Source organism: Zootoca vivipara, chromosome 3, assembly GCF_963506605.1.
Source record: "Zootoca vivipara chromosome 3, rZooViv1.1, whole genome shotgun sequence".
In the NCBI taxonomy this organism is placed as follows: Eukaryota; Metazoa; Chordata; class Lepidosauria; order Squamata; family Lacertidae; genus Zootoca; species Zootoca vivipara.
This window is the reverse complement of record NC_083278.1, coordinates 118,551,717-118,575,884: the sequence shown is the minus strand read 5'-3', so window position 1 is coordinate 118,575,884 and position 24,168 is coordinate 118,551,717. Positions and strand designations below refer to the sequence as shown.

The window sequence follows — 24,168 nt, the reverse complement described above, 5'->3', positions numbered from 1 at the left end:
TACGTTGCCCTGAGCGAGGACAAAATTGGTGCCCTCACCGCCTCACTTTCCATTCTGTGCATGCTCTCAAGTGTGCTAGGCCATAGTTTTATGCCCCCTCAGCTTGGAACCCTGTGCAGGGGAACTGCCTGTACCACTGTACATTCAGTGCTGTGGGTAGGGTGGTCAAAACAAAAACGTTTTCAGCAGGCGTCGAAAAAGTACCTCAAAGGTGTCAGGAGAGGACATATTGTTTATTAATATCCTTCCTAACTTGCGCTGGCAAGTTCCTTTACTTAGAAGAGTGTATTCCCCTTTACACAGAGTTTCTTAAGACAATATGCAATTCAATCTGGCTTGTCCAGATTGAAATATGTTCTAATATTTTCCTGGTAAGACCCCTTGAATCCCTCCTAAAAGAATAAAGACACCACAGTCTTATTCATCAGCAATAAAAAGAAAGTTTACTCACGATCAGGCAGAGCACAGTGTGATCCCTGAAGGTAGGATTAAGGCTTAGAGTTACAAATGTATGAAAACAAGGTTTACCCCATAAGGGAGATGGCCTGGAGGACTGCTTAGCTGGCAGCCAGCAGTTCATTCCAGGAGGTTCGCAAGATGGATAGAAGAGGGGAAAGGCAGAGAGTGGCAGCCTGCCTTGTCCTTTTACCAGGTCTGGAAAGGTCACGCCCACCCACTAGTCACATGCAATGAAGGATGCTCCAGGCCGGGAGGAAACAGGACCTTTCGACTGGCTGGACCAAACATTCCCACTCTAGGAAAACAAGGAATGTTGTAGTTACAGGTAGATAACCGTGTTGGTCTGAGTCGAAGCAAAATAAAAAAATTCCTTCAGTAGCACCTTAAAGACCAACTAAGTTTTTATTTTGGTATGAGCTTTCGTGTGCATGCACACTTCTTCAGATACACTGAAACAGAATCAACCAGCTTTCGTGTGCATGCACACTTCTGTTTCAGTGTATCTGACGAAGTGTGCATGCACACGAAAGCTCATACCAAAATAAAAACTTAGTTGGTCTTTAAGGTGCTACTGAAGGAATGTTGTGTTTACAGTGGATTACACCCCACAGTTTTTAGGTCACCAGCCTGCTCTCCCTTGCAGACATGTGGCCTTCCATAAACTCACTTGGGCGCAGGATTGTGGCCGCAACAATTTGTGCGTTTCAGGACTCAGGTGCAAAGTGGAAAGGGGACTTCTGGTGCTTGGAGAAAAGTGATGGGTTGTCAGGGTCTGGCCAGAGACGGCTGCCAGAGACGGGTCTGACTCTGAAGATGGAGGAATGCAGTCACAGACAGAGCAGCCTCTGACAGAGGAAGAAGGGGAAGATTCCCCCCCCCTTCCTTCACCATTCCCAGCAGTAGATTCAGAAGCCGCACAGTCTGGGGAAGAGTCCCACAGCTTTGAGATAGTCGCTAGGCAACCAGGAGATGGGGAGCATTTGGAAAGTTCTTCATTCGAGAGTGTGGGGGGGGAATTCCCTCCCTCCCCCGAACTTGAAGGGCTGAAAGGGTTAAAGAACAACAGAAGTACAGGGGAGGAAGAACTGGACACTGGGCGCTTCTCGCTGTGGAAGGGGAGAGGATTCAGAGTGATCAACTGCTATCCCGATAGAGGGTGGCCCTGGGCTGCTCTCTGTATGTTGTTGTAAATAAAACAGACTATACAGTGGTACCTCGGTTTGCGAATGCAATCCGTTCCGCGGAGGCGTTCACTCGCCGAAGGCACGCTTCTGTGTGTGTGCGAAGCGCCGATAGAGTGCTTCTGCGTACGCGCACGTTGCACAGATTATTTCTGCGCATGCGTGAGCTGCGTAGATCGCGTCTGCCCATCTGACGCCACAGAACCCGGATGTAAACACTTCCGGGTCTGCGGCGTTCGTAAACGGAGGTTTTCATAAGCGGAGGTAGGCGTAAACCGAGGTTCCACTGTAAACCTGCCAGAGGCTGGTTAATTCTTAACGGAAGCTCCCAGAGAGAAGGGGTATCTGACATGGGTGTTTGATGTGCTTTTTCTCTTTCTCTCTTTCTCTCTCTTCCTTGGCCTTTCTCCACTCAGTTACCGGGGAAAAAGGGTTTTGGGCCAGCCGGCTGGACGGTTCAAGCCAAGATGGAGATCTATTTGTGGCTGGGGCTCAACAAACATCGCAAGGACTTCCTCAGCGGCCTGCCCTGCGGCTTTGAGGAGAAGAAACTTCCCAAGGGCCAGAACATCCCTTCCTTCCCACCCATCAGCCTCCTGTACAGCAGTAAGAGAACCCCTTCCTTGCTTTTGGAGGGGCCGGGGACCCCACAGGCTCGCCTTTGTGCTCTGTCCTTAATCCCAGGTGTAGCAGGGAAGGTCTTCTTTAAGGCTCAGAGGCGCTGTCTTCCTGACTGTGTTAGATTTTGCCCAGGCTCAGCCTTTAGTACTGAAGGCAGGTCCTACGGTGTTATGAAAGGATCGTCTTTAAAGATCCCCAATGGCTACACTCAGGCAAATGCCAAATGCCTATCACTCTTTAGGATGCAGGAATCTAACAATTTCAGCTTCTCTCTGTTTCTCATTTTCCCAGGCTTCAGATCACCCCATTTCTGCAAAAGCCTGTTATATATATATTTTTAAAAATGATATATATATTTATGCACATTTCTCTTAATGCACATTTTTTGTACATACTTTTGACTAGTGTAAGCATTTCCCCCCAAAACAATGTCCTCCTAATACAACGCATTTCCCTGCAATGTCCCCCATTACAATGTATTCCACCCCCTCCAAACACATTTTCCCCAATACAATGTATTTTTAATACAATATTTTCGCCAATATACACATCCTCCTAGAATCATAGAATCATAGAGTTGGAAGAGACCACAAGGGCCATCCAGTCCAACCCCCTGCCAAGAAGGAATCACCATCAAAGCATTCTTGACATATGCCTGTCAAGCCTCTGCTTAAAGACCTCCAGAGAAGGAGACTCCACCACACTCCTTGGTAGCAAATTCCACTGCCGAACAGCTCTTACTGTCAGGAAGTTCTTCCTAATGTTTAGGAATCACTATCTGGAGAACTGCACCCCAAATTTCGCAGAACTGCAGATTTTGAAGAAGTGCTGCGTTTTGGTCCGTGCATTCGTTTGCAAAGTGCGGATTTTGTACATTCCGCTTACAGTGTCAGCTAAATGGGTTTCTCCTCCACTTGTGGTTCTCTCTCGCTGCCCCAAATCCACACAGAGTCACCTCCCTCTCTTTCCTTTCCTTTCCCCCGTGCAGTGAAGCAGGTCTTCCAGCTTCGTGTCCACATGTACCAAGCCAGGAGTCTCTTCGCTGCCGACAGCAGTGGCCTCTCCGACCCCTTTGCTCGCGTCTTTTTCATCACGCAGAGTCAGTGCACAGAGGTAAGAGGAGGAGATGTGTGATTCATAGACAAGCGGTCCTTGTCTGAATTTCTTGCTTGTTAAAAGCGGAGGTGATGTTCCTAATTTTAAATCTCCATGGGAAAGGGAAGTGGTAGAGGAAGTGCAAAAGTGCGGTCTGTCCTCCCTTTATATTGAGTCCATGACGTACAGCCGCGCTAAAGCGATGATCGCTCAGAGATTGGGGGATATCGCCAGACAGGAGGACATAGCCCGCGTGAAATCTGGGATGTTTTTAGGGGAGCAGGTGTATCGGTCTGCACCAGCCCATTACCTGGCGGATATCCACTACGTGGAATACCGCAGACTACTTACGGCGGCCAGACTGAATGTCCTTGATTCGGCGGTTTTGAGGGGAAGATTTGGAGGAGTCCCATACGGTCAGAGAATGTGCCATTGTGCCTTGGGTGAGGTAGAATCCACAGAACACATTCTACTGAGTTGTCCCTTTTATAATGATTTAAGGCAATATCTTATAGCCCCGTATTTATCTCAGTTTAGTTCCCGACCAAGAGAACGGCAGGCAGCATATTTGCTAAACAAGCCCACTGGGAAAATAACCTTCTCGGTGGCTAAATTCCTCTTCCTGGCGCTCAAGTGTCGGAAACGTATAATCGAATGTCTTGATGTGGGTTATCTGTAGGAGGTTTAGTAGCGTGGTCATACCCCATTTATGTATCCCTCTGATGCCTTCAGTTTTATATTTTTATGTATCCCTCTGATGCCTTCAGTTTTATATGTTTATCTTTGTATTGAGAAATGTTTTTTGTTTCTGACTATCGGTCGAATAAAGTATATTGATTGATTGAAAGGTGATGTTCCGCGCAGCCCAAATTGCTCATGGCTCCTGTTGAGGGTGGCGCTGTGGGTTAAACCACAGAGTCTAGGGCTTGCTGATCAGAAGGTCGGCGGTTTGAATCCCTGCAACAGGGTGAGCTCCTGTTGTTCGGTCCCAGCTCCTGCCTACCTAGCAGTTTGAAAGTACATCAAAGTGCAAGTAGATAAATAGGGACCGCTCCGGCGGGAAGGTAAACGGCGTTTCCGTGCGCTGCTCTGGTTCACCAGAAGCAGCTTAGTCATGCTGGCCACATGACCTGGAAGCTGTCTGCGGACAAACGCCGGCTCCCTCGGCCTATAGAGCGAGATGAGCGCCGCAACCCCAGAGTCGGACACGACTGGACCTGATGGTCAGGGGCCCCTTTACCTTTACCTTTTACCTGTTGAGGGTGACCAACCCTGCCAGCACGGTTTCCTCTCAGTTCCACATTGTTATTATCCATTTCATAAAATTAATACCCCTGCTTGGTTGTAAAAAACAAACCTCAAAGGGGTTTACAAGAAAACCAAACAAGAAAATTATCAACAAGAAAACTACCGTAATTTAAGACTTCCGAAAAGTTAAAATAACAAAAGACCGAAAATGGATTAAAACACCTGATTGGGCTTGTTTAAACGATAACGGCTTTAGCAGGCAACATCAATAGGCAGGGAGTTCCAAAGTGTAGATTCCAGTCTTCAGTTTTCTGCAATTCTGCATTTGTCTTTTTTTTTTAAAGTTCTTATCAAAATCCACCAGCATTTTATTGTGATTTTCTCCTAATACACACATTTGGCAACTTTTTGCCTGCCAATTTTGCAAAAAGGCCATCCTTGTGCTTAAATGTCAAGTGGAGGTGGCTGCTTGCTTCATTTCCCCAGGGAGGGAATTTAGGAATTTAGGTGCCCCTGTAGAAAAGGCCCCGTCTCTGATACACACCAATGGAGTTCGGTTTGAAAGGAGACCAGAGAGAAAAAGATCACGGCAGCCTCAAGTGCCAAATTCCAGAAGGATATAGCAGCAGCTCCTGCTGTAGGCAAAAGCTCTGCAGGATTTCGGGGGAAACTGAAAGAAATAGGATATGGGGTTTGAAGGAGGAGATTCCTGCACACCTTGAGTCAGTCCTTCCTTCCTCCTCCTCCTCCTCCTTCTCTTCTCAGGTCCTCCAAGAGACACTTTGCCCCACATGGGACCAGTTGCTGGTGTTTGACAACGTGGAACTATATGGGGAAGTCCATGAGATGCGGGACGACCCTCCCATCATTGTCATCGAGATCTATGACCAGGACACAGTGGTAAGAGGGGCCGGGAAGGGAAGTGGGGAGGGGATCATAGCAGAGGGGGGAAGCAGAGTTCTTTGCCTGCATTGTGTCAGGCAGAAGAGGAACCAACCTATCCGTTGCTAGGAACGGATAAGACAAGGAAAAGTCCTTAGCACCTGCTTGTTTATTCAATATTTACAGAGAAAGGCTTGGAAATGCAGCCTCTTCAAATAATGGCGTTGTCCTGAGTAAATCTCCGTCCCCCTTCTCTCCCACTTCCTCATTCATCAACAGCACCATTCCCTCGACAATTATCTGTCTTCAAGCTCTTTGCTCTCCTACTTTTAAGGCTCGCCAGGTTCTGGGAGATGATGGTGTCTGGAATGCTTTCCTGTGATAACGTGTCAGCCAGCTGCTCCGGCTCTGCCTCCTCCTCCTCTCCTGTTATTTTCCAACTTTCCCCCTCTTCTTCCTCTGAGCTGTGACCTCCCGCAAACCCCCGTTGTAATTTCGAACTGTCTTCTTCTTCTCTGGAAGGGTCAGGCTGGGGAGACCATCTCCACCATTCCTCCTCTACCCAGTCCCTGGTGGGAAAGGGCTCGCATCCAGTACTGCTCACATCTTTTGATTCTGGACCTCTGGAGCTCCCCATAGCGACGTCTCCTGGCACACCCTCCCTGCCCCACCATTTTTGGTCTGTGGTCCACCATGCTGCTTTGAGGACCGAGGATCAAGCGAGATATTCAGAGCAGACTAGCAGAGATCTTGTTTGGAATGGATGGAAGGGTCTCATGCTCGATCAACAGAGCTCTCCACTTTCTCCATCTCCTTCCAGGGAAAGGCTGACTTTATGGGCCGAACGTTTGCCAAGCCCGTGGTGAAGATGTCGGATGAGGAGTACTGTCCGCCCCGCTTCCCACCCCAGCTAGAGTACTATCAGATCTACCGGGGCAACTCCACCGCCGGGGACCTGCTGGCTGCCTTCGAACTGCTCCAGGTAATGGCATCCCCAGGACCCAAAATTAAACGATAAATGACAAGAACTCGGGCCAAAAAGGATAGTTTCAAAAAGTCTTCACAAAGTTTTATTCAGGATAAATTCCAGTAAACATCAACATCAGGACAAGGCCCTGTTTCGATTATTCTTCATCAGCTAGGTTTCTCAGGTCTAAGTGTACCAAGTATGTTTGCCTTCACTTAGACCTGAGAAACCTAGCTGATGAAGAATAATCGAAACAGGGCCTTGTCCTGATGTTGATGTTTACTGGAATTTATCCTGAACTTTGTGAAGACTTTTTGAAACTATCCCCAGGACCCATGCATGGGGTGGGGTGGGGTGGGGGCAAATGGGTCAAACCTGGCTGAGCCTGAGGTCCCTGAATGAGACTGAGAGGGGTAGCTAATGCCTTGGAATAGTACCAGGTTTTGAGATGGCCTTCAGGGCTTGGAGGACTGGGCCGAATGAGTTTTGACAAATGTGAGGTTCTACACTTAAGCAGGAAGAATCAGATGCACAAATATAGGAATGGGGGGGGGCACCTGGCTTTCCAGCAGGGCATGTGAAAAGGGTTTAGGAGTCTTAGTGGGCCACAAGCTTAACATGAGTTGACAGCATGATGCAGCAGCAAAAAAAAAAAGTGAATACAGTGGAACCTCGGTTTACGAATTTTCGGTTTACGAACGCCGTGGACCCATCTGGAACTGATTGATTCCCTTTCCATTACTTTCAATAGGAAAGTTCACTTCAGTTTATGAACACTTCAGTTTTAAGTACTCCGTGGACCGTCTGGAACAGATTAATCCACTTTCCATTACTTTCAATGGGAAAGTTCGCTTCAGTTTATGAACGCTTCAGTTTATGAACAGACTTCCGGAACCAATTGTGTTCATAAACCGAGGTACCACTGTACTGCATCGACAAAAGATAAAATCAGGTTCTGGGATGACTTTCACAGGTTGGAGAACTGGGCCAAAACTTAACAAACTAGTCTTTTCTGTTATGGTTCCCAGGCAGCTAGTACAGTAGGCCTGAAACTTATCCAGTGGTACCTCGGTTTATGAACACAATTGGTTCTGGAAGCCTGTTCATAAACTGAAGCGTTCATAAACTGAAGTGAAGTTTCCCATTGAAAGTAATGGAAAGTGGATTAATCCGTTCCAGATGGGTCGGCGGAGTACTCAACCTGAAGCGTACTTAACCCGAAGCATGGGTGTAATTGGTTCCAGAAGTCTGTTCATAAACTGAAGCGTTCATAAACTGAAGCGAACTTTCCCATTGAAAGTAATGGAAAGTGAATTAATCCGTTCCAGATGGGTCCGAGGCGTTCGTAAACTGAAAATTCGTAAACCGAGGTGTTCATAAACCGAGGTTCCACTGTATTGGGGTTATGTTTTGGGGGTCTGTGCACAAAGGAAAAGATCCCCGGAATTGCACCCCTGCAACCATTCCCACCTGCTCAAAGCCAGTGTGCTGAGCAAGCCTCATCTCCCCCCCCCCGCCATTCTGCCTTGATGACTGCATGCCTTCCAACATTCTTCTAATAAAAATTGGGACATGGGCTCACATTTCCTTCCCAAAGTCTGGTATGCCTTTGCCCGGCTTTGGGAACCAGGAAGGAGGACTCCAACTCTCATCCCTGTTTCCCAAAGGCTGCTGCCACTATGGGAGCTGCTTCCAAGGGCTCCATCTTCAGGCCCCATGAAATCGGGGCACCCCAGGACAGAGGCAGAGCCCAGAGTGCCTTCAAAGAAAGCAGGGCAGTCCTGCTCAAAATGGGGGCAATTGGAAGGTATGTTACTGGCCTCTGGGAAGCTCTTGCTAAGGCCCTGAGATGCTTTTGCAAGATCTTGCAGGGCTGTCCGAAATCTCTCAATATCTCATGATGGCTCTGCAAGTTCTTGCAGGAGCATCCCAGGATCCTGAAATGATCTTCCCAGAGCTTAGTAAGTAAAGAGCTCTTTAAAAGCTCTTTCAACCACAGGAAAACCCAGTGCAGAAAGAGCATCTTAAGCCCTCCGTCTTGCTTTCCGAGTTCTGGAAGCTCTCATAAGATATGGTTCAGCCCCTTTTGATGGGTTTTCCGTGTTCTCTGGCCCTCTTTCTATTTATTTTTCAATGAAGCACACAAGGGTGCAATCACATAAATAAAAGGAGCACAGGTTTCGGGGTCTACTGTAAGTTGTGTGGATGGAGGAATCTCCAAGGATCCCACCTGCCAAGGACACAACTCCTTCTTCCATCTCGCTCTTTGAAAGTGGACTTTGCCTTCTCCATCTGCTGTGCTGTTTGCCCGTTTAAGAGTGGACTTTGTTTTCTTTTCTTTACATGTGTGGATTCGTCCTGTCCTGTCCGTCCTTCTGTCTGTCTGTCTGTCTGTCTGTCTGTCTGTCTGTCTGTCTGTCTGTCTGTCTGTCTCTCTTTCCACCTTGCCTCCATCTTCTCAGTTTCCTTACGACGACGAAGAGATCAGGCGGGCCTTGCTGGCGGTCAATGGTCCGTGTGTGCCACAGATCAAGGTGCTTTCCAGATTGCCACGGCTGAAAGAAAAGCCCTTTGTGATGCTCTCATTCCTCTTAGCTGGGGGTCTTGCCTTGTATTACAGGATATCCTGATTTGATTTTTGTTACAGTGGTACCTCTACTTACGAATAACTCTACTTACGAATGTTTCTACCTCCGAATGGAGCTCCGTCCGCCATCTTGGATGCGGTTTAGATAGGATTTTTTCTACTTACGAATTTTTAGATAGGGTTGCTTCGACTTACGAATTTTTTCTCCCAATGCATTCCTATGGGATTCAACTTACAATTTTTTTCGACTTACGAATGTGCGTTCGGAACGCATTAAATTCATAAGTAGAGGTACCACTGTATTCTTATTTTGCCCTTTGCGTTATCTTGCTCTCTTCCTCTTGTCTGCATGAGCCAAACTAGGTCAAGTTCTGCCTGTCTCACAACCCACCACCTGTCCCGCTCTCCCTCCCTTGACTTTTTCCATCTGTAACTCGCTCACAAATTGCGGAGCGGGGCCTTGGGCATGCGGGTAATCTCCGAAGGGGCTGTTCTGCACATCCTCTGGAAGAAAGTGTCAGCTCAGCCCACCAATAACCCTTTCTTCCCCAAAACGTTGGCACCTCTCAAAAACCACCAGTAGGCTCAAAGCCTCTCCGCCTGCCTCTTGGGGCTGCTAGAAACCTGCATGGCTGCAATAGTAATTCAGAGACGTACAGCTTCCAACTCAAAATTTCTGGAATTACTATCTATTATACTTTTGGGCACTTCACAAAGCACCATGTTGGTAGTGTATAAAAAACCAGTCTGTACTGTATCCAAAACCGTGACTTTGGGCTTACCTTATTCCAAGCAGGGATTCTAGACTCCCCCACTTAGAGATGCATGAATGGGATGAGAGACGCTCCCGAGGGTGGACGGAAGCATCCTGGTGGTCGGCAGATTGTGTTTGTGTGTGTGTGAGAGAGAGATTACTAAAGGAACAGATTCTACCTGCCGTCCTCCTCTCTTGCAGATTGGCCCAGCCGGGAAGTCAGAGCTGCCTCCCATTGACGGCCCCACAGACATGGATCGGGGCCCCATCCTGCCTGTGCCTTTGGGAATCCGCCCTGTGTTGAGCAAATACAGAGTGGAGGTAAGCTTAAACCTCGGTGCTGTGCTTCCTGCATGGCAGGCGGCTGGACTTGGTGCTGGTGCCATAGCTGCCAAGTACCCCGTTTTCCCCGGGAAACCCCCGTTTTTACTTACCTTTTCCCGGTGGTCCCCTGTATCACTTCATCTCCCGTTTTTCTCCGTTATTTTCTCCTGCCGGCGGCCATTTTTTTCTTTCCGATTTGCCCTTCTATGGGCACCAAAAATGGCTGCTGCCGGCTTCGAAAGTCGCATCTACACATGTCTGGAAGTGCATAGACGCGACTTCCGGTGTCGGCGGCGGCCATTTTTGGTGCCCATAGATGGGTGGAGCGACACCGGAAGTTGCGTCGACTCACTTCCTGGCATGCGTACAAGCGACTTTCAAAGCCGGCGGCGGCCATTTTTGGTGCCCACAGAAGGGCAAAGCGACACTGGAAGCTACGCCGATGCAACTTCCGGTGTTACACGGTTGCCGGTCCTGGATTCTGCAGTCCTGGACTTGGAAGGTAAGACCAGTGGTCAGGAATGATGGGAATTGTAGTCCCAAAACATCTGGAGGGCTAAGTTTGGCCATGTTTGGACTAGATGGTCCACAGGGTCCTGTCAGGCATGGGGGAGTCACTCCTTCCCTGGTAGCATCAAGGATGAAGGAAGAAACAAGAAAGTTCGTATTTATGGTTTTATTCAGTCACCATGGTGCAAGACAAGGATTATAGTCCTTAACCCCATAGTGACGCTGCTCACTCTGAGCTCCGCCCCCCAGCAACAGCCCTTGGCTCTACGGGGGCTCCAGTAGTCAAATGCCGTTGGACCCGTTGCTCTTGAACTCTAATTGAGCGATGAATTCTCGGGGATGGTAGCTCTAATGTGCTTTCCAAGGAAGTCTCTGCTCCCCTCCCTTCTCCTCCAGCTCTGAGTTCTGCTGTAATTCAATCCTGTCTCCCTCTTCTCTTGAAACTGATGGAGAAGGGGGGGGGCGATCCCCACCACTCCCTCTCCTCCTCCGAGGGAAGCTGAGGAGAAGGAGGGGGCGATCCCCAGCCCTTCTCTTCAGTCCAGTCCCTGACAGGTCCCTTCTTCCGACTCCACCATTCTACGATTCTACAATTCTAGATCTTGTTCTGGGGGCTGAGAGACCTGAAGCGCGTGAACTTGGCCCAGGTGGATCGGCCTCGAGTGGACATCGAATGTGCCGGGAGGGGAGTCCAGTCGTCCCTCATCCAGAACTACAAGAAAAACCCCAATTTCAGCACCTTGGTCAAATGGTTTGAAGTGGTGAGTATCTTCCCCCAAGAGGGATGGGTGCATAAGGACATGAGAAGAGGCTGCTGGATCAGGCCAATGGCCCCTCTAGTCCAGCATCCTGTTCTCACAGTGGCCATCCAGAGGCCTGTGGGGAACCAGCAAGCAGGAGCCAAACACAAGAGCAATTCTACCCTCCTGAGCTTTCCAGCAACTGGGATTGAGAAGCATTGCTGTCTCTGACTGTCAGCCTGGCTTCTGAATCTCTCCAAAGGTCCATCCAGCCCACAATGGACCATCAGGAGCCAATCCTTGGAAGCCCACAAGGAGCACATGGAGGCATTAGCCCTTTCTCACACTTGCTCTCCTGCAATTGGTCTTGCAACAGGGCCCAAGGAGGGGAGGGCAACCTAGATGGTCAAGGGTCTGGAAACCAAGTCTTATCTATATATGTTGTTGTTTAGTCGTTTAGTCGTGTCCGACTCTTCGTGACCCCATGGACCATAGCACGCCAGGCACTCCTGTCTTGCACTGCCTCCCGCAGTTTGGTCAAACTCATGTTCGTAGCTTCGAGAACACTGTCCAACCATCTTGTCCTCTGACGTCCCCTTCTCCTTGTGCCCTCCATCTTTCCCAACATCAGGGTCTTTTCCAGGGATTCTTCTCTTCTCATGAGGTGGCCAAAGTCTTGGAGCCTCAGCTTCACGACCTGTCCTTCCAGGGAGCACTCAGGGCTGATTTCCTTAAGAATGGATAGGTTTGATCTTCTTGCAGTCCATTTTATATATATATATATATATATATAAATGTAAAAATCGTGAAACTGCGTTTGCCACTTTTCTCCGTAACCGCTTGACCGATCGTCCTGAAATTTTGACACAACGATCCAGGCCACTCCTCGAGCGTTGTTGGGGGCAAAAATCCCTCAAATCACACACCTGGGCAGGTGTAGACCTGGTTTTCCACCAAGTCAAACAGCACCCTCAAGTGGCGTAGTACCCTCCTCCACCCCCTCCCTTCCTGTGAAATCTAAGCCCCACCCACAAACCAAATGACATCATCAACCAAGCAACTGAAACCACCAAGGCGGCCATTATCAGACAGACTAGGCCGCTTTCCAGACTAGGCCAAGTGGAGGTGGGGGGGGGGGGCGAATAGAGGGCAGGGATAAGTAATGGGTCAGAACAGGGTGGGGGGAGACACAGGGATGAAACCTGCCCTCTCCACAATATCTCACCTCAGCTTTGCAGATTAGGCCGCTTTCCAGACTAGGCCAAGTGGAGGTGGGGGGGGGGAATAGAGGGCAGGGATACATAATGGGTCAGAACAGGGGGGGGGGCACAGGGATGAAACCTGCCCTCTCCACAGTATCTCGCCTCGACTCAGTGGGACTCTGAGGCTCAGGGGTACCCTCCATTTCACAGACTAACGCACAGCAACGCATGCAGGGCCAGCTAGTGAGTGTTATAAAAACAAAAACTGCTCCCTTTCCCTTATGGGGTATTCCGGAGCCCAAATACTGGTAGCATCCTTAAGTGGGTTCCCTATTGGTAGGAGAAAACAACAGAAGCTGATCAGAGAATATTGAGAAGCAAAGCAGCTAGTAAGCCTGATCTTTATTAACTGTTGCAACAGGGTCCCCCGCTCACCCCCACAAGAGGGAGGAGGAACCCAGAACAATGGTACGCAAGCCCTTATATAGACTTTTGATATTGCCCACCTGTAGCCCAAGACCACGCCCCCCAAAAAAGCATACATGCATCACAGAAAGAGGTGGTCTACAGCAGAGGAGGCGGTCTACAGCAGAAATCCTGCCTGCCAGGATACCTGATAATGGTCACTGGCTGCATTACCTGGGCAGCCTGGCCATTCTTTTGTGATGGTCAATACTCTAGTTCCTGAAACCAGGTCACAGGCTCACCCTATTCATTCACAAATACTCCCTCAAGACAGGATTTGCAAGCAAAAAGACAATGGGGAGGCTTTCCCCATTTGCCTCCCTTCCTGCAGAGGAATATTTGAGGTCATTGGGAGAGTTGAAATGGTTCCAGGATTGCTCTCCTGACACGTGGTTTATATAATGTATGTGTTTGCCTTGTGCATTTATGAACATTTAATTTATATTTGAGACCTTAGAATTCTTATAACATGAGGAATGGTTGAAGGAGTTGGGGATGTTTAGCCTGGGAAAGAGGAGGAGACTGCCTTGAAGGCTTTTATGCAGAGGTTGGATGGCCACCTGCCAGGGATTTTTTTAGCTGAGATTCCTGCATTGAAGGAGGAAACACTCCATTTCAACTTAAAACATTTCCCCAGAGCAGTAGTAAGCTCAGCCAATCAGATCTTATCTTTCCCCATTGGATTTGGGGCCAATGGGGGCAGTGGAACAACGAGGGGGTGGCTGAGATGACCCTGAAGACACCAGGGATCTGTCCATTCCCCCCCCCCCCCGGCTAAATTCTACTTTTCCTTCTGGTCCCTTGCAGGATCTGCCTGAGAACGAGCTTCTTCATCCCCCCCTGAACATCCGCGTTGTGGATTGCCGCGCTTTTGGGCGTTACACCCTCGTGGGCAGCCACGCTGTGAACTCCCTGCGGAAATTCATCTACAGGCCTCCGGATAAGAAAGCCCAGCACTGGAGTACAGCAGGTAGACCCAGAGGGAGGGAGGGTGATGTTATGGGGTCCGGGAGATGGGGCACCTCTGGTGTGAACTAACTGTGTAAGTTGGAACAGGGTACGACCAGTACATGATAAATGCTCAGTCTTTAGGGTCTTGGTTTGCTAGACAGGGGTGTGTGTGGCTATTTAATAAGCCCGCTCTGTAGTTAAGAAACTGAGCTCCAATCAATCAATCAATCAAGCTTTATTACGGTCATACACCAGCTATTAAAACTAAAAATGCTTTACAAAGCTATGGGAGTTGTCACTCGGGGTGGATATAAGAGTCTATGAGTTTGAAGGGGCTCCATGAGCAGCAGAGGTTCAAAGCTCTAAGAACCTAGGAAATCGCTTGGGTAACCTTAAGCAAATAACTGTTTCTGACTTTGCTTCCCCCCGCAACCCCGCATCTGAAATAAAGAGAGCACGAGACTGTGGGAATGTTTAGGGTGGCAAGAGAGGATATACTGTTTATTAATATCCTTCCTAACGTGCGCTAGCAAGTTCCTTTACTTAGCAGAGTGCATTCCCCTTTACACAGCAGAAAACGAGTTGCAAACTCGTGTGAGTTTCTTAAGACAATACGCAATTCCATCTGGCTTGTCCAGATTGAAAAATGTTCTAATATTTTCCTGGTAAGACCCCTTGAATCCCTCCTAAAAGAATAAAGAGACCACAGTCTTATTCATAAGCAATAAAAAGAAAGTTTACTCACGATCAGGCAGAGCACAGTGTGATCCCTGAAGGCAGGATTAAGGCTTAGACCGAGTTAAAAATGTATAAAAACAGGTTTACTAAATAAGGTTTACTCCATAAAACAATTTTACCTAGTGACTGCAGGCTAGCAGTCCAGCAGATCACAGGACGAAAGGAAGATGGAAAAGAAGGGAGAGTGGCAGTATGCCTTGTCCTTTTACCAGGTCTGGAAAGGTCACGCCCACATGCAAGGAAGGATGCTCCAGGTCAGGAGGAACAGGAAGTTTTGACTGGCTGGACCAAACATTCCCTTGCATGTCCACTCTAGGAAAACAAGGAATGTTGTGTTTGACTGCTCCCAGTGGATTCCATCCCACAATAAAGAGATCACGAGACCGGCTAAACTTACATGGCTGGTATAGAAGTAAATGGATCTGAGATCATGTATGTAGCACCCTTATATGGAAATGATCCGCAGGGGGTTAAATGGCAAGGAAGCAGATTCCGACCCAACATTAAAAAGGACTTTCTGACGGCAAGAGCTGTTCGACGGTGGAACGGTCTCCCTCGGAAGGTGGTGGACTCTCCTTCTTTGGAGGTTTTTAAGCAGAGGTTGGATGGCCATCTGCCATGGATTCTTTAGCTGAGATTTCTGTATTGAAGGGGGTTGGGCTAGATGACCCTCGGGGTCCCTTCCAACTCTAGTCTATGGTTCTATTTCAATTCTATGGTTCTATGAAATACAAAGGGTTGTGATTGTAGCTGAGCCTGGAAACATCCGTAACACAAAAGTTCTTGTGCATTCAACATTTTTGTGTGCTTATTCTCATCCCTGCAAGTTTTCTCTCTGAAGCTTGGAGGCGTTCTCTCTCCAGTATTTTCGTCTCCACTTTTCCAGTCATTTTTTCTTCCTTTTATAATACCTTCTGGGAGGCATGTAAGAGGAAGGCAACTATCTCTGTCCTGTCTTGGTCACAATCAGGGCTCTTTCTGACCCACAACAGGTCTTTTTCTGCCAAATGCTATGTTATTCGTCTCACTGTCCGCTTGTTAATATAATTCACATAACTTATCTGCATAATCTGCACAAATTGGGGATTTCACATAATTCATGCCATGATTATTTCCAAAAGGTTCGTTTCTTTGCAAAGGGAACGGAATTTGAATGGGGGAGGATGTCCTTTATTTATTTATTCATTTCATATAAAATTTATATAGCACTTGATTTTTTAAAAAAAAACACTCAAAGTGATTTACAAAGCAATCAAAACAATAAAATTATTAGTAAAAAGAATTAAAAGATTGTTTTTTAAAAAAGCAGTAAACTAAAAACACACCAGCTTTCTAGAAATCTGAGTAGGCTTGTCTAAACAAGAATGTTTTTCTGCCAATGTTACTCACGGATGCTACTGGCCCAGAGATGGAAATAAGATAAAGCCCCTACCAGAGAAGAATGGCAGGTGAAGTTGATGGGTTATGCCAAAATGGCAAAAAAGAATCAGAAATCAGGAAGAAAATATAATAAGGAATGGGGGGAAATTGTAATTTATCTTAAAAACCATTGTAAACATTTAAAATCGTTAGGAGGATTGGAATGACCAGTTTAATGGTGTATTTTGGACACAATGGAGACGTAGAAGATTTGGGTTATCATAAAAGATCCAGGAGGAAATGATTAACCAAAGGACCCACAAAGGGGAGGAGAGAAGTCCAGGAGATTCTTCGGAATCTTGTTTCCATGCTGAATGCTGCATATGTGACTGTGAAATTTTAATCTGGAAAACCAAATTAATTTTTTTTAAAAAAATGTTTTTATCAGGCTCCGAAAAGAGTGCAGGGAAGGTACCTGCTTGATGTCAATAGGCAGGGAGTTCCAAGGATTAATTTGTTGCAAATATGGAATGGTTATTATGTGGCACCTGTAAGATAGAAGGTGTCAGGAGGGCATATTTAGGGCAAGGCCACCTCACAGGTAAACACGTATCGGTCACAGACTGAAACAACCACCAACTATCCACGACATTGATTTCCATTCCGGACACGGGGCAAATAAGCGAACACTTTCTGTTTAAGTTTCCATTGGAGTTCTCCAGCATCTCTGCCTTCTGGCCACCTCTGTCCTAAAACAATTCCCTTCTTCTTCTTCTTCTTCTTCTTCTTCTTCTTCTTCTTCTTCTTCTTCTTCTTCTTCTTCTTCTTCTTCTTCTCTCTCCCTTTCCCTCTTTTTCTGCGCTTGGTTCTCTTTCTCTGTTTTCTGCCCAGCTAAGCTCATGAGTGCCTATGCAGCCCTGGCCAACGGAGGACCCATCTCTCACCCCACAGGGGAAATCGTGGTTAACATGGAGCCCGAGGCCCCCATCAAGAAGATGGAGACCATGGTCAAGCTGGAAGCGGTAAGTGGCAGGGCTGTGGGAATGTTCAGGGTGGCAGGAGAGGATATATTGTTTATTAATATCCTTCCTAACTTGCGCAAGCAAGTTCCTTCACTTAGCAGAGTTTACGTTCCCCTTTTTAACAAGCACAGCAGATAGCTGGTTGCAGGCTCGTGTAAGCCTCTCACTATTATACAATTCAGTATGTTTCAGATTGAATTGTACATTCCTGGTAAGTTCCCTTGAATCCCTCTTAAAAGAATAAAGATGCCACAATCTTATCCAAAGTCAATAGAAGAAGTATAGTTAAAGCTATGGTTTCCCCAGTAGTGATGTATGGAAGTGAGAGCTGGACCATAAAGAAGGCTGATCACCGAAGAATGGATGCTTTTGAATTATGGTGCTGGAGGAGACTCTTGAGAGTCCCATGGACTGCAAGAAGATCAAACCTCTCCATCCTGAAGGAAATCAGCCCTGAGCGCTCACTGGAAGGACAGATCCTGAAGCTGAGGCTCCAATACTTTGGCCACCTCATGAGAAGAGAAGAATCCTTGGAAAAGACCCTGATGTTGGGAAAGATTGAGGGCACTAGGAGAAGGGGACGTCAGAGGACGAGATGGTTGGACAGTGTTCTCGAAGCTACCAACATGAGTCTGACCAAACTGCGGGAGGCAGTGGAAGACAGGAGTGCCTGGCAATCTCTGGTCCATGGGGTCACGAAGAGTCGGACATGACTAAACAACAACAACAACAACAACAACAACAACAGAAGTTTACTTAAATCAGTTCACAGTTGGATTACTGAAGGCAGACTTAGTTACAAATATGTACATGTGGATCTACCCCATATGGGGGAATAATCCCAGTGCTTCTGCTACCCGAGAGCTAGCAGAGCAGTCCTAGCTAGAAGCTGGTCCAATGAAGAAGGGTGTCAAAAAGAGGGAAGGGTGCTGCGTGACTCGTCCTTTTGTTACCTGGACAGGTTGGTTCACGCCCACCTTCTATCACATGCAAAAGGAAGGATCCTCCAGCCTAGGAGGAACAGGAAATTTCGACTGGCTGGACCAAACATTCCCTTGCATGTCCACTCTAGGAAAACAAGGAATGTTGCACTTGACTTTTCCAAGTGGATTACATCCGACATGGGCCTTCTCTGCCCTTCAACACTGCAGGGGCACCCGAACTTCCAACCTTGTGCGGGGGCAGAATACCTGGGTCTGGGGTCTCCAAGGCCTGAGCTTGTTTCTGTCCCAAGGATGCAGCTCCCTTGGAGTGGAGAAAGGAACTCTGAATGGAGGCAGGTGGAAGATGGAAGGAAGCATGGGGTGTGTGTGTGCTTTGGAACAGGAATGCTGCTTTCCTGTGTTTTTCCTGCAAAGCTAGTTTCTTATAAGCCAGGTTGTGATAACCTTTGGTGGTAGTCTGCCCACTTTGAGTCCCCCTCCCCCCCCCCCCCCCCGCACCCAGCTCTCGCTTGTGGCTCCTAGAAGCTGTCTGCAGGCAACAGCGACCACAATCAGAAAATTCAGCTGGTGCAGAATCTCAGCACCCAGGATGCTCACTGGAGCAAGACAGTTTGAGCATATTACACCAATCCTGCTCTGACTGCACTGGCTACCAGTTAGTTTCCAGGCCCAATTCAAAGTGCTGGTTTTGATCTATAAAGCCTTAAATGGATCAGGACCGCAATACCTCAAGGACCGCCTCTTCCCATATGAACCGACCCGGACCCTGAGGTCATCTTCTGAGGCTCTCCTTTGTGTGCCTCCTCCTTGAGGGGTCTGGAAGGTGGAAACATGAGAGCGGGGCCTTCTCAGGGAGGTTCGCCTGGCACATTCCAGGGAGGTTCGCCTGGCACATTCATTATACACCTTTAGGTGCCAGGCAAAAACGTTCCTTTTAACCAGGCCTTTGGTTGACCTTTTAAAATGTGGCCCATTTGGTGTGTGTGTGTGTGTTATTGGGTTATTGTTCTTATTTTGATTTTATATATTGTGATCTTTTATGTGAGCCACCCTGAGACCTCCAGGTATAGGGCAGTATATACGGTAAATTTAATAAATAATAATCCCGGGAAATGGCTTTGACCGGCCATCTAAACAATGTTTTGTGCATCTGCATCTAACCATGCCCTTTTCTAAAATGTATTTACTGTATTGGTGTGTGCTTTTATCTTTGTAAATTTAACAAAGCACAAAATAAAAATAAAATCGGGATTAAGGGGTTTCCTCGGGACGAGAGAGGGCGTGTTTGCTGTGTCCTTTCTGGGAAGTGGTGGTGGCGGCCCTGACGCTCCTTCTGTTCGGAAAAGCTCTGGGTGGGAGAGAATAGAAGGCTGAGGAGCGTCAGTTGTGGGGAAGAGCAAGGAATGTCCTTATTTTTTTTATCTGGGGGGGTTGTTGGAGTGTATGGAAACTGCAGGTCTGCCTTCCTCTTTGTAACTGCGACTTCTTTTTCTCCCTTCCCATCTCTTTCCCCCGGAGGCAGAACTCTGATGCGGTTGTGAAAGTGGATGTGGTAAGTGACTGATGTGCCATGCCTGGCTCTGTGGTGACTGTCAGGAACGTGTCGTCCGTCCCCCGTCCCCCCCAGTCCAGCTGAAGAGTCAGACTCAGAAATTGAGCTGAGCAGGCAAGAGGCTGATTCTGTAGATGGGAGCTGTCTCTTTGAGTTTAGAGAGGACAGTCCGACTCACCCCCCCTCCTTCCCAGGGAAAAAGCTGTTAGCTCCCAAGGAGAGGAAGAGTTGGAAGTCAGCCCAAGCTTTGCCAGGCAACCAGCTGCCCAGTAAGGATGGATCCCAGCAAATCCTACAGGTGCAGAAAGAGGCCAGAGATGCAATGAGTCCAAAAAGGCTTCCAAGGTGTGAAAGGAGACGAAAAGCAGAGACTCACAAAGGTCACAGCCTGAGCGATACCTCTGACCGCATCTCTGTCGCCCTCCTCTTCCCCATTCTTTTGCAGTCGGAAGAAGAGAAGGAGAAGAAGAAGAAAAAGAAGAAGAAAGGGGGTGCAGAGGAGGAGGAGGACGATGAGCCTGACGAGAGCATGCTGGACTGGTGGTCCAAGTATTTTGCTTCCATCGAGACGATGAAGGAGGTGAGTGGTTGGCAGGTGGTGATCAAGAGCGGCGGGTGCAAAATATGGGACAGGAAGCTGCCTGAGAGCCATTCTCCCATTCTGAGAATCAAAGCTAATTCTAATTCCGGACAAGTTATACTTGGCTCTTTCCATATTGTTAGGCTGGCTTGGTCACGCACCACCAAATTCCTCTGGGGCTTCTGGGGCATGAATGCTGCAGGAACAACCACATCCCAGCATGCATTGCAGGGGGTTGGACTAGATGGCCCTTGGGATCCCTTCCAACTCTACAATTCTATGATTCTATAATTCAATGCCCTTCTAGGCTGTGTATTCCAAGGTTCAGCAAACTTTATCAGCAGGGGGCAGGTCCACTGTCCCTCAGACCTTGTGGAGGGCTGGACTATATTTGGAAGGGGAAAAAATGAACGAATTCATATGCCCCACAAATAACCCAGAGATGCATTTTAAATAAAAGGATACATTCTACTCATGTAAAAAAACACATGGCTTTAACTACTCATGTAAAAATATGGCCCCGGATCGTCTGGGGGCCATATTTAGAAGGCAATTGGGCTGGATCCGGCCCCTGGACCTTAGTTTGCCCACCCATGGTGTATTCTATGATATGGAAGGTCTGCCTTAGTTATGATTGCTGCATTGCAGGGGGTTGGACTAGATGACCGCTGGGGTCCCTTCCAGCACTACACTTCTGTGATCCTGTGATTCTACCTATGTCACCATATTAGAGACTGCCCGCGTTCGAAGGGTTCACCCTTAGATGGCAATTTTAAGGGCTCCGCCAGGAAGCGGGGATAAATTTCAAAAGGAATTGTGGCTACGTGCGTAAAGATCGACTTGAATATCGTCAACCTTTTTTTCAATAGAAAATAAAGTCAATATCCACTTTCGCATTCAATATTCCATGCAATCAAAAAGCTTTGTGGAAATGGGATATCACTTCCGAGAAGCCAAACCGCTTCCCACCCAAGATAGAAAGCCCACTCTCTCAGTGTCTGTGTCATTCGTGCCGTGGGGAGAATTGCATTGAAATACACAAGTCCAGGAGGCATAGAATCAATCATAGGATCATAGAGTTGGAAGAGACCACAAGGGCCATCCAGTCCAACCCCCTGCCAAGCAGGAAACACCATCAAAGCATTCTTGACATATGCCTGTCAAGCCTCTGCTTAAAGACCTCCAAAGGCATCTTCTAGGAACCTGCCTGCCTGCCTCTGATCAAAGGGTTCTCCAAAACAAATAGCTTCCCATTTGCCTCTGTTATAAGCGCTGGGCCATCAGTCCTTCCTCGCCACCAGAATCCAGTCAGCTGAAACTCCTGGACCTGGCTCGCCAAACTCTTATAAGAAAAAACTGCTCCTTTCCCCTTATGGCAAGGGTGTCCAAACTTTTTTCAAAGAGGGCCAGATTTGACCATGCGTGAGGGCTGGCCAAGGTTGTTGACCTTTTTAAAGGATTGAAGTTGTTGAGCTTTATTTAGGATGTCGCCCCAAAGTTGTTCACCTTTATTTAGAACCCTGGGATGGAACTACCTATGGCTCCCAGGCCTGACTTTTGACATGCCTGCCTTATGGGGTACCCAAGAGCCTGTATAGAGTCCTTATGTAGGTTCTCTATCGGTAGGAAATAAATAACAGAGGCCAGCCAGAGAATATTGAGAAGCAAAGCAGCTAGATAAGCCTGATCTTTACTAACTGTTGCAACAGGGTCCTCACTCACCACACACAGGAGGGAGGAGGGACCCTAAACAATGGTGCGCAAGCCCTTATATAGACTTTTGAAATTGCCCACCCTGTAGCCCAAGACCACCTCCCAAAACATCATATATACATCACAGGAGACGGTCTACAGCAGAAATCCTGCCTGCCAGGATACCTGACAATGGTCACTGATTGCATTACCTGGGCAGCCTGGTCATTCTTTTGTGATGATGAATACTGTACTTTAATTCCTGAATCCAGGTCACAGGCTCACCCTATGCATACACCAGGGGTCCCCAGACTTACCGGCGTTTGGGCCGGTTCCCACCGCACCGATCGCGCGGCGGGCCGGCGGGCGGGGGAGTGCGCGCCCGTGCGCATGCGCACGGGCGCGCTTCCAGGGTGGAAAAAGCGCCGAAAATTCGTTTAGGGCTTTCAAGGTCAGCACCAACACTTTGAATTGTGCTCGGAAACGTCCAAACTGCAGAGGAATATTTGAGGTCACGGAAAGAGTCAAAATGGCTTTAGGATTGCTCTCCTGTACTATTTCAGACACGCGGTGTATATACTTATTATGCATGTGTTAGAATTCGTATAACACCTACATTGTTGTGTGACCTTCCTTTCCTTTCCTTTTTCTAGCTGCTTCGACAGCAGGAGGCGGCTGCGGCGGAAGCGGAAGAGAAGGATGAGATGGATATGTCTGAGGGTAAATCTTTGGAAATCTGGAATTCAAAGAAATGAAAGGTGGATTTGATAGGAGAGTTAATCCCCACCCACCCACACCCTGTAACATTTGGGGAACCCAAACTCCAAGGAAAGCCCCACTCGCTGACAGAGCCTGCATCTTCCACAGCTAGAGAGCAGGCAGAAATTAACAGGTCAAGCCTTCCTTCTCATTGTAGCTCCAGGAACGGGCAGCCCTTCACCTCTGGCCCACTTGATCAGCCAGGCAGCTGTTTAAACCAGAGCTCTCCGCATCTCCTCCTGAGAGGAGTTATGCTTTCGTTCCATGCAAAACATCTGCAAACTGCTAAGTGTGGAGGAGAGCAGGATTTAATTGCTTTGAGATTTGTTTGGGTTCTTTTTTTCCATCAAGCGGTGTATTATTATTATTATTATTATTATTATTATTATTATTATTATTATATGCCGCCCTTCATCACAAGATCTCAGGGCAGTTCACAAAACAACACACAAGATGAAAAACACAAGTCAAGACCTCCTTCTTTGGATGTCTTTAAGCAGAGGTTTGACAGGCATATGTCAAGAATGCTTTGATGGTGTTTCCTTCTTGGCAGGGGGTTGGACTGGATGGCCCTTGTGGTCTCTTCCAACTCTATGATTCTATGATTCTAATTAAAACAAAAACAACAACTCGCCTTTCCCACAGACCCACTTAAAAGGCTGCAGTATTAGTATTTATTAAATGTGTAACTGTTCCAAAATTATGAAACATGGAGATTTTGTGGGAATGTTAGGGATGTGGATTAGGATATATTATTAGATAGATCCTATCCAAGCTTATGTTAGCAAGCTTCCAATATCAGCAGAGTGCCATTCCCCTTTTGTGCGCAGCAAAGCGAGTGCGTTCAGGTTTGCTAAAACCTGTACAATAATATTATACTTTATACTTCAATATTATACTTCCTGGCAAAGTCCCCTTTGTCCCTCTTAAAAGAATTACACAACACAGTGTTTATAAAATAAGATAGAGTTTACTTACAGTTTCATCCTGAGTTAACAGCATAATCTCAGAAAGGCAGGCTTACGTAGAAAAGTTACAAGTATATACATGTGGAGACTACTTAGTAAGGTAAGGCTCCATTTGGTCTCACTCTTGGCAGCAGGCCAAGAGGGAGAACCATCCTAGCTGTAGATTCTCTGGAGATGTGTTCCCATTGGAGAAGAAAAGGCTAAGAGGGAGAATGGCTGCTGGCTAGGGGCTTTTGTCCCAGTTAATCCATCTCATCTGCATATCTGGGGGAACAGGAACTTAGTCAGGTGTTCCCCAGGTGAGTTCCTGTTAGTGGACACTCTAGGAACTGTTGTGACTTGTCTGCCCCAGTGTTCCATCCCACAGATTTGCCCTCTCCAAACCCTCCCCCCCACAAAACAAGCTCCTCTCCTAGAGCTGAAACAAAATGCAACTACCTGAACTATAGGAATATTGAGAACTGTTGAAAATGAATTCCCCATTTCCACCTTCAAGGAAACTGTTATGCCAATACATTTTAATTTTTTTAAATGCATATGAAAAGAGTTCAGCACCAGCCCCTTCCAT

General features: G+C 47.5%; 1 protein-coding gene across 2 annotated transcripts in view; it reads left to right on the top strand.

Moving 5' to 3' along the window:
- The window catches only part of OTOF (otoferlin), a 161,976-nt gene that overhangs the window by 112,169 nt on the left and 25,639 nt on the right, over positions 1-24,168 (top strand). For both annotated transcript variants that reach the window (XM_035110531.2, XM_035110530.2), the window contains exons 23-33: positions 2,057-2,246; positions 3,250-3,374; positions 5,370-5,504; positions 6,307-6,468; positions 9,996-10,115; positions 11,228-11,389; positions 13,843-14,005; positions 16,975-17,105; positions 19,572-19,601; positions 20,047-20,181; positions 22,527-22,593. In XM_035110531.2, coding sequence (XP_034966422.2) covers positions 2,057-2,246; positions 3,250-3,374; positions 5,370-5,504; positions 6,307-6,468; positions 9,996-10,115; positions 11,228-11,389; positions 13,843-14,005; positions 16,975-17,105; positions 19,572-19,601; positions 20,047-20,181; positions 22,527-22,593 — 1,420 coding nt within the window. The remainder of the gene's footprint in view (positions 1-2,056; positions 2,247-3,249; positions 3,375-5,369; positions 5,505-6,306; positions 6,469-9,995; positions 10,116-11,227; positions 11,390-13,842; positions 14,006-16,974; positions 17,106-19,571; positions 19,602-20,046; positions 20,182-22,526; positions 22,594-24,168) is intronic.